The sequence below is a fragment of the Palaemon carinicauda genome, chromosome 1, assembly GCF_036898095.1.
Source record: "Palaemon carinicauda isolate YSFRI2023 chromosome 1, ASM3689809v2, whole genome shotgun sequence".
NCBI lineage: Eukaryota > Metazoa > Arthropoda > Malacostraca > Decapoda > Palaemonidae > Palaemon > Palaemon carinicauda.
Window position 1 is genome coordinate 238358943 of NC_090725.1, and position 16158 is coordinate 238375100.

Below are 16158 nucleotides of genomic sequence, written 5' to 3' on the forward strand. Positions count from 1 at the left end.
TGAGCCCAAAAATGTATTATAGCAGTTAATGCCGTACAATACAGGTTTTTCAGTACATACCTTCATTGACATTGTCCCCTGCAAAGACAATGAAACCTATGGCATGACTTTGAGTCAAAAACTAACTGCAGATCTTTGAAATTATGAATATACTAAATTGTATCCCCATTAAGAGGCAACTCATCAAGAACTCTGTCCTATAGTAAAGACATTAAGTTCTCAAATCATTCACTGCATCAATAATTCAAATCTTTGGAGTAAAACACATCATATTCATTTGTGCATGTGTTCTCGTGTCCAACAAAAAGGTCCTGGCTTCAATTCATCTCACTATTGAAAGACTTGTAAGACCCCAAAAGACCGTGCACACACCGAGAATGGTTTTCACAATAACAACTTTGTCTGATACTGACAGTAAGACTCAAGGGTGTGGAGTTTGCTTTGGCATCCCACCACACAGTGGGTTAGGTCTCAATGAATGAGAGGGTTGTGCCTCATTTCCCACCACTTCTCTATTGTTATGTCTACCTCTTTCTACAGGAACAGGACTATAGTCAAAACCAGTGGTGCACTGCGTAACGCAAATGCCTCTTCCTGTTCTATCTGCCTAGCAAAATGGAAGGCTATGGCATCCGTTCTCTTGAGGACCCAGTTTGCCCACTAGTCATCAGACTGATGCCCCAAGAAGGTTATAGTCTTAACACCTGACAAGATCACGTCCATGTACTTCTTTGTCACAGAGTTTTCCAAGTCCTAGGTTAGGGCAAAATACACTACTGCTCCTGACCAGTAGTCAATCCAAGATGTTGCCGGGAGGCTGGCCCTGCAAGCAGCATCCATGCCATCAGAATTAAGTGCCCAGAACATCATGTCCTTGTTCTTTTGTTTCTTCAATGGAGTCCCTGTTGTCAATATAGTCACTGCCTAGCCGATTGTAGAGGAGAGACGTCTGCAGGGTCGATCATAGAAGAAAAGCATCAGCTGGGTTGATTGTTAGAGGAGAATGGTCTGCTAGGTTAATTGTTAGAGGAGAAGTGGTCTGCATCCTCTTATACATAAACGAACCTTTTCTAGGGCGGCCTGTGACGGCCGGTGAAAAGGTCCTTCTTTACACTTTTCTAATATAAATCTTCCAAATATACTAGAGAAAGATAAAAGCATGGAATGCAGAGGTTACTACCCTCGCGCGATCACCTTGTGGGTGTCGTGTATATAACAAGGGCGTGTGAAAACCACTATTCACCGGCTGTCTTCCATTTAGATAATCCCTTCATCAATGGGGAGGGCCGTGACAGGCCCTAGAGAACACAGTTGGACTACCCACCGACACCTACCACGCGCGCCCTCCAGGACATCCTTCTGTTTTGGACTTGCCCGCTAAGTCGATAAGTGTTTTGCTCAGTGTTTTTTGCAAGTGATTGTCGTTAATTCAACATGACTGACGTTGCTACTTCACCTTTACCAATGTTAAGTACCATAGTTTGTTTTGGCAGTTTATTTCAGTACCGGGCATTTGTTCTTTTTCCAGTATTGTGGATTTTAGTTTTGGAAGCGGTTGGCCTGCCTCGGTATCGGCAGCCATTTTGGGTTTTGTTCGCTTCGGTAGTTTTTCAAGTTAATATTGCCCATCTGGTACTCTGTCACCTAGGTTATATCACTTACGTTTTATGACCAATTTTATTATCATTATTTATTATTGGTTTTTACTATGGTATTTATTTGCTAGCAAGTCCAATTTGGACCTACGAAGAATAGCGATTTAGTCTTTGCTATAGTTATGTACACGCCTCAGGAAGGTGCTCGTTTTAGACTATATCTTTATGTTTATTTGTTACGTTGTCGTTATTCTTCGTTCTTGGTTATTACAATTACTAAGAAAAAAGCAATCAAATTTATTATTTTCTTATCATATTATTGTGTGATGTTGGTTTTTTATTATGTAACCTTGAGAGCGTGAGCGTAGAGTGCTCGTTTTCTGTTTCTACAGTTACGAGTTACCCCTTCTCTCGTTTTCTTTATTAAGCTCGAGTAAGGGAGGTGGATTTCCCGTTTTCCGTTTTATACGATCACGAGTTATTCCTGCCTCCTCTTATTCTCCGAGTTGATGATATTACGTTTAATGATATTCACGTTTTATTGATGTGGTTACTGTTAATATAGCTAGCACTATTAATAGGTTACGTTAGTGTATGAGTCATTAGTTGCGGTCGCTTTATGCCGACACCCTTAGCTCCGCCTTGAGTTATACTCCGCTATAATGGATACTCATTGGGTGAGAACTAGTCAGATATTTGAAGTGCAACAGTGAAATTCGGCACTCAGACTCCGGCTGCAGCCTTTTGCACACGAACCTTAGCCGTTTGCACACGAACCTTTGTCATGATTGATCACAATTACATTATTACGGTCCCTTTTTTCATCGAATCTCCGGCTTCACTGGATATAACACAGACATTCAGCATTGAGGTTAATGTTATCATACCGCTGAGGGTCACGATTTCACGATGACGGACCTTTGTCACCGGATCTCCGGTACAAACAGAGATCAATCAGACGATCAGAACCGGAGTTAACAATTTGATACCGATGAAGTTTATAGTTTCATGTTACGTGGTTACTGGTTATTAATATATTTTCTTAATATATTAATTTGTTAGCTAATATTTCACTCACACATAATTAAGATTAATTGTTTCTGTGGATTCATATGTCACTGACCAGTCTCAAGGAACATCCAGACTTATGTCTTTTTTCTTTTACAGAAAGTCCGCTGCGCTGCCAAGGGCTGCTCCGCTGCCTTTACTGATCCCATGGGCCATGATCTATGCCGGTCCCATGCACATTGCGCCATATCCTTCTCTCGGGAACCGGGACAAGCCCCCTACATGGTATGGTTCCCGGAGTCATGCATGCTCTGCTATGAGCTGTCATCCCTACTCCTGAGCGAGGAGGTAAGTTGGTTCTAGTTTGTTCCTGTTAATATCCTTTGCGAGGAATTAATTGGTCTTTATATATTTACATCGATTATTGCTTCATCATTAATCCCCTCTCCTCTTTCAGGCTGATGATGAATCTCTCCGGGAAGCAAGAGCTACTCTCCGTCCTTGGGTGTCAGGTTTTGGGAGGAATGCGCCGTCTGGCGCACCCTATCTCCTTGATGGAGACATGGCTTCTCGCCTACTCCCGGGCTCTACTACTGCAGCAGTTCCACCGGAGACAGCGGCCCCGTTAATTGAGGCAGTTAGAGCAACCATTCTAACGGAGGAAGAGGTTTTATTGACGGAGGACGCGTCCTTTTTAGATCTGGACAACGAACCCATGGATGAGCAGGTAGGTGGTGATGAGTTGGTGGACCCCCTTTCACCCCGCACTCCTTCCTCTACTGCTTCCTTTCACGGCTTTGATAAACCTACGGCTTCTCCTCGAGGTCCCTCCGTTCCTGTACGACCCAAGGTGAAGCCACTACGTACCTTTAAGCCTTCAGCTTTGCCATTATCAGTGTCACCGGTCCCGGGACCCTCAAAGGATCCTGATGTTCATATTACTGCACCTAAAACCGTGACTCCTAAAAAGACGAAGTCCGCTAAGTCCAGGGCTTCGTCAGCGGATCGGGCTCGGGAGCCCGCCTTATCCGCCACCATGGTCAGGGATATTGTGAAAGAGCAGATACAACAGCATCTACAACAACATTCTAGGACAGACCAAGGAGCTATGACGGAGCTCAAAGATATGGTGGCGAATCTGATCCGTTCCGGAACTCAGATGACTCCTCCTTCAGCCCCAGACGCATCGAAGTTACCCCCCTTCGATAAAAACAACCCTTGGAGGTTTGCCTTACATGCTCCATATATAGATGGTGCCATAACTCTGGAGGGCATAGGCACCCGCCCTCTAGAGGACCTAGAATTTTACCCTCCGGGACTAGAATTCCCATTCAACGGCTTCATCCGATTGAAAGAACGTGCCTTGGTTAGGTTAGACAAGGTACCGAAGGAAACGGTAATATTTCCTAAAGAGCAGGCCCAAGCTCTCTGGGCCAGGACGTTGTCGGACTGGGGGTGCACTAATTCCAAGCTCACCCCACACAAAGGAGCCTACACCATATTTACAGCTTCTCCAGTTATTACCTTGCCTATTACAGATAAAGTGGCAGGTCTTACTTTTCAAGCTATCAAAGAAGGTTCTGCCATGCCGGCTCTTAAAGAGACGGACTCCACCTCCATGCTCATCCCGAGTACCGCTACTATCTGGGATGATGCCCCCTCTACTTTCACAGTAGGGAAGTTAGACCCAGACTGCGCCTCTAATCTGTTTTCCGAGAAGCTTCCCAAATTACCGGAAAATCTTCTCAAGACTGAGTTTGAGGCACAGAATAGGTTAGCTAGGTCTCTCCACTCCATTACCTCCGTGGAGTCTCTAGCCTCGCTTTATCCGACTGAGACCTTGTTCCGGGTATTCACAAAGAACCTGTCTCTGTCCTTCCAAATCGACCTACACGAGTTTTGTTCGGCTCGGGTTAGTTGCAGGAAACACGTTCTATCTGAGGCCTCGATCAGGCATGAACCGAACAGACTGATAGCTTCCCCCTGCTGGGGTAAGAACCTTTTTCCTCAGGAGGAGGTGAACAAGGTTCTACAAGACGCTGCGAGAGCAAACCAAAATTTGCAAGCGAGGTGGGGCCTCACTGCCAAAAGGAGGGTTGAAGCTCAAATGCAAACCTTCTTCAGGAAGAAACAGAGGTTTGCCCCTTACAAGACGAGCCGAGGTCACTACCATCAATCGTCTGTTACCCACTCGTCATCACAGTCTCCCGCTGTTTCGTCGACTCTACAACCGAAGCACCCTCAACAGGTGGTCTACCTCACTGCTCCCCCAGGTACTCAACCCAACCCCGTTTGGATGCCCTCACCCGCATACAACCCTAGCTACAAACCCTCAGGTCCCTTTCGTGGACACCAGAGAGGTAGCTACAGGGGTAGAGGACAGTTCCGTCAACGAGGCGGACCTAGGACAAGGGGTTCTCGAGAAGGGAAAGGACCTAGATTCACTCCCTCGCAATGATATAGTCCCGGTAGGGGGGAGACTTTACCACTTTCGAGACCATTGGACCTTCAGTCCGTGGGCTCACAGCATAGTCTCCAAAGGCTTGGGGTGGAAATGGTCACAAGGTTCTCCTCCTCCACCAGTGGCCTTCTTCCAGAAACCCACTACCATACTGAGAGAGTACACCACAGAGTTACTAAAGAAAAAAGCAATCAAACGGGTTCGATCGCTGAAGTTCCAAGGCCGCTTGTTCACAGTTCTGAAGAAAGGCTCGTCGGCATTGAGAGTGGTCCTGGACTTGTCAAAGCTATATTCTTACATCCTCTGCGACAGGTTCCGGATGTTGACTATCTCTCAGGTACGGACCTTACTTCCCCGTGGGGCCGTCACCACCTCTATCGATCTTACCGACGCCTATTATCATGTACCAATAGCTCGAAACTTCTCTCCTTACCTAGGTTTCCGTCTAGGCAGGAAAGCCTTTGCTTTCAAAGTCATGCCCTTCGGCCTCAACATTGCACCCAGGATATTCACGAAACTGGAAGAGACAGTGTTAGAACAACTCAGGAACCAAGGGATTCAGATCGTTGCTTATCTGGACGATTGGCTCATTTGGGCTCGGTCGGCCCTGGAATGCAACAGACCTACGAAGAAAGTACTTCGTTTTCTCGCCAACCTGGGATTTCGGGTCAATCTCCGAAAATCCCGCCTACTACCATCAGACCACTTCGAATGGTTAGGCATACAGTGGGACCTTGCACAGCACAAGCTGTCTGTACCTCCCAAAAAGGTAAGAGAAATAGCTTCCAAGATCAAGAATTTTCTCAAACACAAACAGGTGTCCAGAAGAGCCTTAGAAAGAATCCTCGGCCTTCTTCAATTCGCTTCAGTAACAGATCGACTATTGAAAGCCAAACTCAAAGACATCAATCGAGTTTGGAGAAAGAGAGCCACAGTACCTTTAAGAGACAGGGTCTCGAAGATCCCCTCTGTCTTGAAAATGAGACTACAGCCATGGTCCGAACCGAAGAACCTCTCCAAATCGGTTCCGCTTCAATTCCCACCCCCACAAGTGACAATTCATACAGACGCGTCTCTGAGTGGATGGGGGGGTTACTACGAACATCAGATGTTTCAGGGCTCTTGGTCACCCGCCATGAAACACTTCCATATCAAGGTTCTCGAAGCCATGGCAGTGTTCTTGACCCTGAAGAGACTCTCTCCTCCGAGGTCGACCCACATCAGAGTAGTGTCAGACAGCACATCCGTAGTACACTGCATCAACAGAGGAGGATCCAAGTCGCTCAACCTGAATCAGATCCTGGTCACTATCTTCGCCTTGGCAACAGAAAAGAACTGGTTCCTGTCAGCAACTCACCTAGCGGGAGTCCAGAATGTGATAGCGGACTCACTATCCAGGACGAAACCACTGGAATCAGAATGGTCTCTGGACATAATTTCATTCCGGTGGATACTCAGACTGGTTCCGGGCCTCCAGGTAGATCTATTCGCAACTCAGATGAATCACAAACTTCCGTGTTATGTGACACCAAACATGGACCCTCAGGCTTATGCCATAGATGCATTAACCCTGGACTGGAACCATTGGAGGAAGATTTACCTATTTCCACCAGTGAATCTTCTAATGAAAGTATTGCACAAACTACGCTCCTTCCGGGGGGCAGTGGCCTTAGTAGCAGCTCACAGGCCAAAGAGCAGTTGGTTTCCTCTCCTCCTCGAGTTGAAACTCCGACCCTTCCGGTTTCCATTCCCCAAACTGACCCAAGTAATCCAAACACAGACTGTGTCAGATTCCTCAAGGAAAGCCAAAACCCTAACTTTGTGGACTTCATGAAGTTTGCAGCTCGTAAAGACGCAAACATTGACCCGGAAAACGTTCTCTTTATCGAAGCGGACAAAAGGGACTCAACAATTCGTCAATATGATTCGGCTGTTAAGAAATTAGCAGATTTCCTAAAGAATTCAGACCATACTCGTATGACTCCGAATTTAGCCATCTCGTTTTTTAGGTTCCTATTTGACAAGGGCCTGGCAGCTAGCACTATAACCACCATCAAGTCAGCTTTGAAGAAGATCTTCCTTGTTGGGTTTAACATTAACCTGGCGGATTCCTATTTCTCATCTATTCCAAAAGCGTGTGCTAGGCTTCGACCTTTGGATCGGCCACAAAAAGTCTCTTGGTCTCTGAACAATGACCTCAAACTTGCGTCAGACACGGACAATGAGACCTGCTCTTATATCACTTTGCTTAGGAAGACTCTTTTTCTAACAGCTATGGCCTCAGGTGCTAGAATCTCAGAACTAGCAGCTCTCTCACGTAACCCGGAAAACATAGATTTCCTCCCTACAGGCGAAGTACTGCTTTCTCCAGACAGAGCTTTCCTAGCTAAAAATGAGGACCCGCAAAATAGGTGGTCTCCTTGGAAGATTATCTCTCTTCCATTCAAGGTATCAGACAACAAATACTCTACTTCATTAAACATGCTAACCCGGAATCATTTCCCCATGCTCATTGATGACCTTAAAAAATATACGGGTTGGAAATCTCCTATGGTTTTCAAACGCCACTATCTAAAGAACTTACAGGCCCTTAAATACCCTACGGTTGCAGCGGGGAGTCTTATCTCTCCCCATTAATCTCTGATTATTTCTTTATTCCATCTCTTCTCTCCTCCCTCCTACCCACCTCTCACACCACATCGCCACTCTCCTGGGTGGTTCGTTAGCCCTAAGTTATTTACCATGTTTAATTCCTATGATTTAACTGTTATTGTATTTACCATTCCTTTAATGTTTAGATATGCTTAGACATGTAAGATTGATACCTTTTGCGACTGGACACTCAGGTGATTCCTTGTCTTCATAATTATTTTAGCCTTACGTCTTATGTCTTTGGCTAGTTTGTAATTTTATGTTTACTTACAGTATTATATTATTGGCTTACATGGTGTTTGTTTTCTCCTTATTATGTTATTATTGTATTGGGCTTGGAAGGCATTCTCTGGTACATTTTCACCGGCCGTCACAGGCCGCCCCAGAAAAGGGATTTTGACGAAGGAAAAATCTATTTCTGGGAAGAGGCCTAAACGCCCGGTGAAACCCTTCCCGGTTGTTTGATACGGACCCACCCCCTTTTTTCCTTGCCAAGCCATATGTTCTTGCAGAAGGATGTCCTGGAGGGCGCGCGTGGTAGGTGTCGGTGGGGTAGTCCAACTGTGTTCTCTAGGGCCTGTCACGGCCCTCCCCATTGATGAAGGGATTATCTAAATGGAAGACAGCCTGCGAATAGTGGTTTTCACACGCCCTTGTTATATACACGACACCCACAAGGTGATCGCGCGAGGGTAGTAACCTCTGCATTCCATGCTTTTATCTTTCTCTAGTATATTTGGAAGATTTATATTAGAAAAGTGTAAAGAAGGACCTTTTCACCGGGCATCACAGGCCTCTTCCCAGAAATAGATTTTTCCTTCATCAAAATCCCTTTTTTGAGACTGTGGAAGCCATGATATTTTTTTATTAGCTCAATCATAGTGAACTCAGCATACCAGACATTTGCGAGTTGGAGCTTTCCAAAACCACTCGAGTAAGCTATTCCATGTCAACTAAAGGATGGGTTTCAATGATTCAAGGGTGCCAAAGCACCAATTAATAGATTTCATTCTTCCCTTGCAGGGTCCACAGTTACCTCCCCAAGATTGTTGTACTAAAAAATTTGTACTAACATCTTGATGAATGTTGAATCAGTCTTGGGATTCTCCATTCCAGTGAAACATTTCGTGGTAGCTGCAGGTAGTGTAATGAAACCTGCTGCTTAAATCTGCATAGAACAGTGAGTTATTTGGGACTCTAATGGAAGGGGAGGAATCCATCTGATTCTAGCTTCCATCCATCCACAAAAGTGCCGCCGGCTATACTGACGATTTCAAGGTTTGTGGATGGCAGACCAAGAGAGGACTGAAGAATTCTCACAGTATGTTGGCTTTCCTACCGGCAGCCATCAGGGCTGGCTCAGTCTTTCCCCCCGGGCATTCACTTCTGGTGAAGGAAGGACATAACGGGGAAAATGACCGAGGCGGCTACCTAACCGCCGCCGGTAGGGTTCCAGCCGGCAACGCAGTCAACCCGGCAAGCCGGGATGACTGTCTGAGTACCGGTGAAAGAATGTTGTGACAACTAGGCCGACACTAAAGGACAGAGGGGGGGGGAAGGGTCTTATAGTTCACAGGAAAGAGAGGTGGCGGCAGGTATGCCACCTATCTTCGACCCTGGACTAAGGAAGCATGGCTTCCTGTGCCGATGACGTCGTGAGCAGCAGAGTCACAAAGATTCCCCTGTCGGTGATATTGTCGGTTGCAAGACAGGGCACCCTGAATTACCATCTAACCTCAAAGCCGGAGTACTCGGCGGCAAAGAAGAAAGACAGTGTTATTACTATCTAGGTCAAGCCGGAGTTCTACTCAACGGCGATGACGAAAGATAGAGGTTGCCGCCTGTAATGGCGGCGGCTCAGGGAGGGAGGAAGGGTTTAGCCTCTTTTCTCTAAAAGGGAATTTATATCGAACCGAATCCATAAATTCTAGGGGATGTATGTCCCCATCCGAATTAATAAGGAACGATAGGGCGAGGTTAAACATGGGGAATTACTTTACTAACGTATACATATACGTGTTAGGCAAGCCTAACTCCGGTGGGGACTGCAGTCATGGTTGGTACCGCCGGGGCCCCCGCCGTATATGAAAAGTAAAGTCACATTTAGGAAGAGGAATAAAATATGTTGTATGCACAATCTTCACTAATATAATTTGCCTAACTAGCTAAATTTATAGCTAAATACCAGGAATGTCACTCTACTGACTAAATAAATGCAATAATAATGTGCGACAGCGGTCGTAAAATGGCCGCCTCCGGTTCGTGGCTAAGCTCAACTAAACACACGTAAATTATACGAATTTAACTGTGAGAAGGGAGCCTAGAATTATACACAGGAAAGAATAAATACTCAACTTTCCAGAGGATGAAGATGCTGGAGATTGCATGATTAATATTCCTGTAATCCGTAACGAACACCGGGAAAGGTTGGGAGCGCACTTAGCTTAAATGCTACAGAGAAAGGAATGGCGGTCGGTAGTAGTGCATATAGGAGGTCCACTGGGTACCTAGATAACGGCTCCCCTTTCGTACGCCACTCTTCCCCCTCAAAGAGTTAAATCTATTCTGGGTGAAGATTGCTATGTGTTGTATCTAAAAATACGTCCCTTAATATTATGCGATATCCTTATAATTTTATTATGGATAAATCGCGCCAGGAGTTAGAATTCTGGAAACCTTCAGTTAATTCTCTGGGAGTATCACTGTGGCAAATATCCCTTAGAAAGATACCTAAAGGAACCTTCCATCAGGACGACATGGCCGAGCCCAAAAAGTCCAGGAATTACTCTCTCAGAGGTCTTGACGTTTACCTCAGGAGAATGATTCTTCTCAGAGTACTGTACTCACGTACTGGACCAAAAATGGTAGCGGTGAGATACCCAGAAGTAGGGATGACAGCATACAGATCTAACTCCTTGGAGGCTGATGTGCCCCTAACCATCAGACGTTGGCAAAGCACTAGGTGCTTCAACCTCCAAAGATGAAGATGTTACACTGATTATGTTGAGTGACAAGGGAGGACAGAGTGAGAAATGAATATATCAGAGGTACGACAGGGGTTACAGAAGCTCAAAAAAAGGCGCAGGAAGCAAGATTGAGATGGTATGAACATGTGATGAGGTGGGTATGAAGAGTATGTTAGGAGTATGTTGGCAGAAGGAAGGCAATATAGGGGAAGACCAAAGAAGAGGTGGAAAGATTGCATCAGGAAGGATATGCAGGAAAAGAATGTACTCTAAATGAAAACAGGGTATATGAAAGATTAAACTGGAGTAGACTCACCAAAAACACCAACCCCATATAAATGGGCTAATAATGCTGTAAAGAAGAAGAAAGGGGAAGGTGATACTTCTGCCTTACATGAAGCCGGCTTTGAGAGCAATCGGGGTCTTCTCCGTTCTTCGGAATTCCTCCATAGTACTCAACCCAAGAGGAACCCAAAGGAGACAGGTTGAGAGCCTGAAGGGGAGGAGTTTAAAAGCTTCTTCACCAAAAGCTTGGGTGCTGCCACACACTAAGCAGAAGTCTCTCTCAGCTTTCTTCTTATTCTTCTTGATGAGACCCCAACTTGCACTCATCACAGGGAGATAACAGTGATAAGTCATGCCCCCACAAAAAGTACAAAGTAGATAGTGATCCTGAGCAAGCCCCCTTATAAACATGCTGCAATTATGGCCAAGTTTTGTCAGTCTGCTCATGGAGTCTCCATAACAGCAAATACACAGAAACTGAAAAGAACAGCATGTGTTTTCTACCACTACATTATTATGAATTTTAACAGCCATTTCCAACTTTGCATAAATCAGACTATTAAAGAACGATGGTTTGTATTCGTGTAAAAAAAAAATCATGTTTCAGGAGTTAGTTTTCAACAATTCCTGGTACAGTATTGAAAATAGGGGAAAAGTGACAATCAAAATACACTGCTGCAAATTCTGTAACATATAACAACAGATACTTACACAAATGCTTGTCCAACTTTCCCTGATGTTTTATTGGCAACGTGAATACTCTTTGTGTCCCAATCAGACCAAAAAATGAGATCCTCCCACAATGCTAGACCAAATGGATGAGACATTGTCCCCTCTGTAAAACAGGGATAAGCAGTTTGTTTTATAGTACAGTACAAATAATAAGTATACTGGTGGTACTTTATGCTGAAAATTAAGGATATACCGTACTACAAAATATTTTAGGAGCAGTTATGAAAAAAAAATCAGTTCATGAATGTAAGTCAAGAAAAATCAAACTTTACTTCCCATATTTCATTCATGTGAACTTAATATTACTTGGTTAAATTGTGCAAGACAATTTGGATCAATCTGTACTTTTTATGAGTTAATTACATACTGTAATCATTTACTTACTTATCAGTGGCTTTCTATTTTTTCCATCCAGTGTGGCTGTCTCAATAGTCTTAGAACTTGCATCAAGCCAATAAAGAAGGTGAGTATTATGGTCAATTGCTAATCCATTAGGCCACTTCAAATTTGTGTTTATCAGCACTTTCCTACTTTTTCCTGACATGTAGGCTCTCTCAATTTTGGCATATTTGCCCCAGTCACTCCAAAACATGTAACCATCTGTTGATGAAATGAAATAACTTTAGACTTTAAAATATGTTGCTTTTACAAGAATCCCTGTAATTTCCGATATTGGCTGTTTTGTACATTGTGCAATATATGAATAGTGATATTACTGACGTAAAGATAAACTTACCCTGAGGATCTACAACAATATCCCTCGTCTTATCCAGACCATCCCATATTAATAAAGAACGCATAGATCCATCAAGATTGGAAACTTCAATACGTTTCATTCCAGCATCTGTCCAGTAAAGCTTATTTGTTACCCAGTCAACAGCAATACCACCTGGTAAATCTGTACAAAGATAAAGAGTTTTACAGTACATTCTATGAAGTACAGTACTATAATTTAATCTCCTTTGTTGAAGCAAGCATCAAAAGCATAGTTTCATAATTGCATTTTAGCAGTAAAAAACAATACTGTATTACTGACTGAAAAAAAAATGTGGTTGTAACCAATATCCTTTTGTGCAGAATATTTTAATTTCATAAGTTCAACATACTGGTGTTATGATAATACAGTATAGTACTGAATCTGTATTGAACACTCATTATATACAGTGCATATTGAAAAGTATATTTCTAAGCCTATACTCATCACTCATTATACTCAATGCATATTAAAGCCAAACTTACTATACAACTCATTAACTAATATATACAAATAAATACAGTACAGGGTAAGAAGTAAATAGTAATCCTAACCTAGACTATCTTTAACTATGAGAGTCTGCTCAGTGCCATTCAAATGAGATCGACTAATTGTCTTTGTCTCAATATCAGTCCAATATACCAAATCATCTGTTGTATAAAAGTCTAGTGCAACGCCTGATACAACATCTTCCACTGGAAGGACAGTGTCCATGTGAGGATGTGCACTGGTATCTTCTGGAATTGATGGATCTTTAGTCAATGCCTCTCTGATGGTCTCATCTAAAGATATCATCCGGAGGTTACTTCGCTGAGCAAACACGAGAACATTGTTTGGGCGATCACTGCAAAGCCTAGAAAAAGAAATTATATTAGTTCATGGATAAAATACTCAACTTCAGCACTGATTCTGTCACCCCTTTGAAGGATTGTAAAAGGCAAGATATCCCATATTCAGATATATACAGTATACATACGTGATATTCTCACACCACACTTTTCCCTTCCTTCCTTTTATCTTTTGAGACGAACTGGCATATCTAATCGTCTGTTATAATTTCCAACTGAGTAATTTCTAATATTACCTATCTAGTGTAGTCTCTTTCCTAACCAGTTTTTCCAAACTTCTGCAGCTCTATTGGTTTCACAAAAATTCCCTAAACATATCACTGTATTTTATTATCCAACAAATTTATGAAATAACTTATCCTGGACTTTCGGTTGTAAGACACAGCACTCTGACCAGGGAAGCCATTCAGTGCCAGTGTGTAACTAGCTGGAAAATACTGCATTTGTAATATGAAATAAATCTCAAGTAATTGGACACCAAGATGCGAGGAAGTAGGAAAGAAGGTATATTAGAAGGCTTAAACATGACTTCAGCTAGGGGTCAAATGGACACTGCAAAGAACTTTTAAATAATACCTATAGTAATCCATATGAAGTGCCCTGACAGCACTATCCTAAATGAGGGTGAAAACAGATTGAGTCATCCCCAAATTATTATTATACTAGCTTCTATTTTATTAAAGCTACATGGTTTTTCAGAAGAAACAAAAGACACACTAAATGAACAATTTCATTTTCATAACTAAGAAAGGCTGACTTGACTGAGTTCCCACACACAATTTGAATTAAGACTGCGATCGACAAATTCCAAAACACTAGCAATTTATCTTGAGGCAAGGACTTAGTTTTCAGACCACAATGCACTTATGCACTTATAATGGATAGATGCAATAATGTTAAAGATACATCTTTGAAAAAAAAATGGTATCTCTTTTCCAAGTGTCTGCAGCAAAAGGAAATCCAGCAAGTTTTTGGGTCAAAGATATCATCATCATCATCATATTATAATTAATTTATTATTATTATTATTATTATTATCATTTATTTACTTTTTACTTATTTAATTATTATTATTATTATTATTATTATTATTTATTATTATTATTATTTATTATTTATTATTAGTATTATTATTTATTATGTATTATCATTTAATTTCATTTATTATTCTATTATTATTATTATTATTATTATTATTATTATTATTGTTGTTGTTGTTGTTGTTGTTGTTGTTAATTATCATCATTATTATTATTATTATTATTATTATTACTATTATTAACATTAATATCATTATTATTATTATTAATTACAGTATTATTATCATTATTATTATTGGTTATCATCATCATCATCATCAGCATTATTATCATTTTTAATATTATTATTATTATTATTATTATTATTATTACTATCATCAGCATTATTATTATTATCATTATTATTATCATTATTATTATTATTATAATTATTATCATTATTATTACTATTATCATTATTATTATTATTATTATTTGCTCAGATACAACCCAAACTGGAAAAGTAGGATGCTATAAGCCGAAGGGTTCCAACAGGGAAAAATAGCCCAGTGTGGAAAGGAACTTAGGAAATAAATAATACTGTACTACGAGAAGAAATAAACAATCTAAATAAAATATTTCTGGGCTCCGACCTGTGCCGCCCAGTGAAATGCTCCTTTTACATCATTTCTAAGGTAAAAACTGCTATGAATTTACCAGAGAAAAAATTGTATAGGAATGCTAGGTTGAACCCAGCTCGCTCACCTAAAAAGGTGTCGGTATAATATACTGGGGCGTGATAAATCACAACCAGAGGTCTCGCACCATTTAGATATCTCCTCTCAATATTCCTGTTACAGCGAGGTGCCGTTCAACACCTAACTCCGATCTCTACTACCAACAGTCCAACCCACGCCAGTGACGTCACTCCTTTTCATAACACGTTGATACGCACACTGTGTTTATTTCTGTGGTGTTTTTTCTCGGTTTTTGCCCAGGATTTATTCATGATGTCGGACTCTACTGTCTCTCCATCTAAGTTAAGTACCAGATCTATGAGTTTTGAGTCTTTGGAGGTAGCCTTGCCCTTAGTTTTAATTCCATCACAGTTTTTATTATTTACTGTTCATGGCCGCTATGGTGGCTGGTTACCTTCTCTCACTCGTTCTTAACGCCTTACAATTAGTCCTCTATAATAATTGTTTTTCGTTTCGAACCTTGCTGGGTAATATCACCGTTCACACCCTGTGTTATTTTATTACATTATGATTATGGTATTTTCGCTGTTATGATATTCTACGTATCATAGTTGTGTTAGGTTAGCATGCCTGCTCGCCTTCGGGCGCTCCCTAGTTGGTTACTTCATGCTATTACGTTTTTTACCTAGCAGAATACGTTACAGTATTTTATATTACCACCTAGTTTTTTGCTTTAGTTTGAGTGGGACTCTCGCGAGGCAATTCCTTTTAGTTTATTGTGTTTTATTACGATCGGCATCTACCCGATTTAGTGTTATGTTGGCCCCCCTGTCCAGCTCGGTACCGACCCGCGCTGGAGGGCTCGGCTCATTATTTCCCTGCCTCTCCCCTGCATCCCTCTCTTACTATGCATCTTATCGCTTTCCTATTCATTATATCATATTATATCATATTATATCATATTATATTACCTAGTCATTTATCCGTTTATGATCATTCCGTTATTATCTGAAGTGGTTCATTGGCCAGGTTGGTACGCCTGGTCTCCCTGTCCCACGTGATCGCCTCCTGCCTCCCCATTGGCTTGTTCTCGTTGCAGGGGTTTGGCAACCCCCTCCACCCGCCTACCACATCCCCACT

At 42.1% G+C, this 16158-nt stretch overlaps 1 protein-coding gene across 1 annotated transcript in view; it reads right to left on the reverse strand.

Moving 5' to 3' along the window:
* The window catches only part of Lrp4 (LDL receptor related protein 4), a 339698-nt gene that overhangs the window by 247981 nt on the left and 75559 nt on the right, over positions 1–16158 (reverse strand). Inside the window, exons 8-11 of the mRNA XM_068388178.1 lie at positions 13008–13306; positions 12436–12597; positions 12084–12299; positions 11679–11802 (exon numbers count right to left, since the gene is read on the reverse strand). Coding sequence (XP_068244279.1) covers positions 11679–11802; positions 12084–12299; positions 12436–12597; positions 13008–13306 — 801 coding nt within the window. The remainder of the gene's footprint in view (positions 1–11678; positions 11803–12083; positions 12300–12435; positions 12598–13007; positions 13307–16158) is intronic.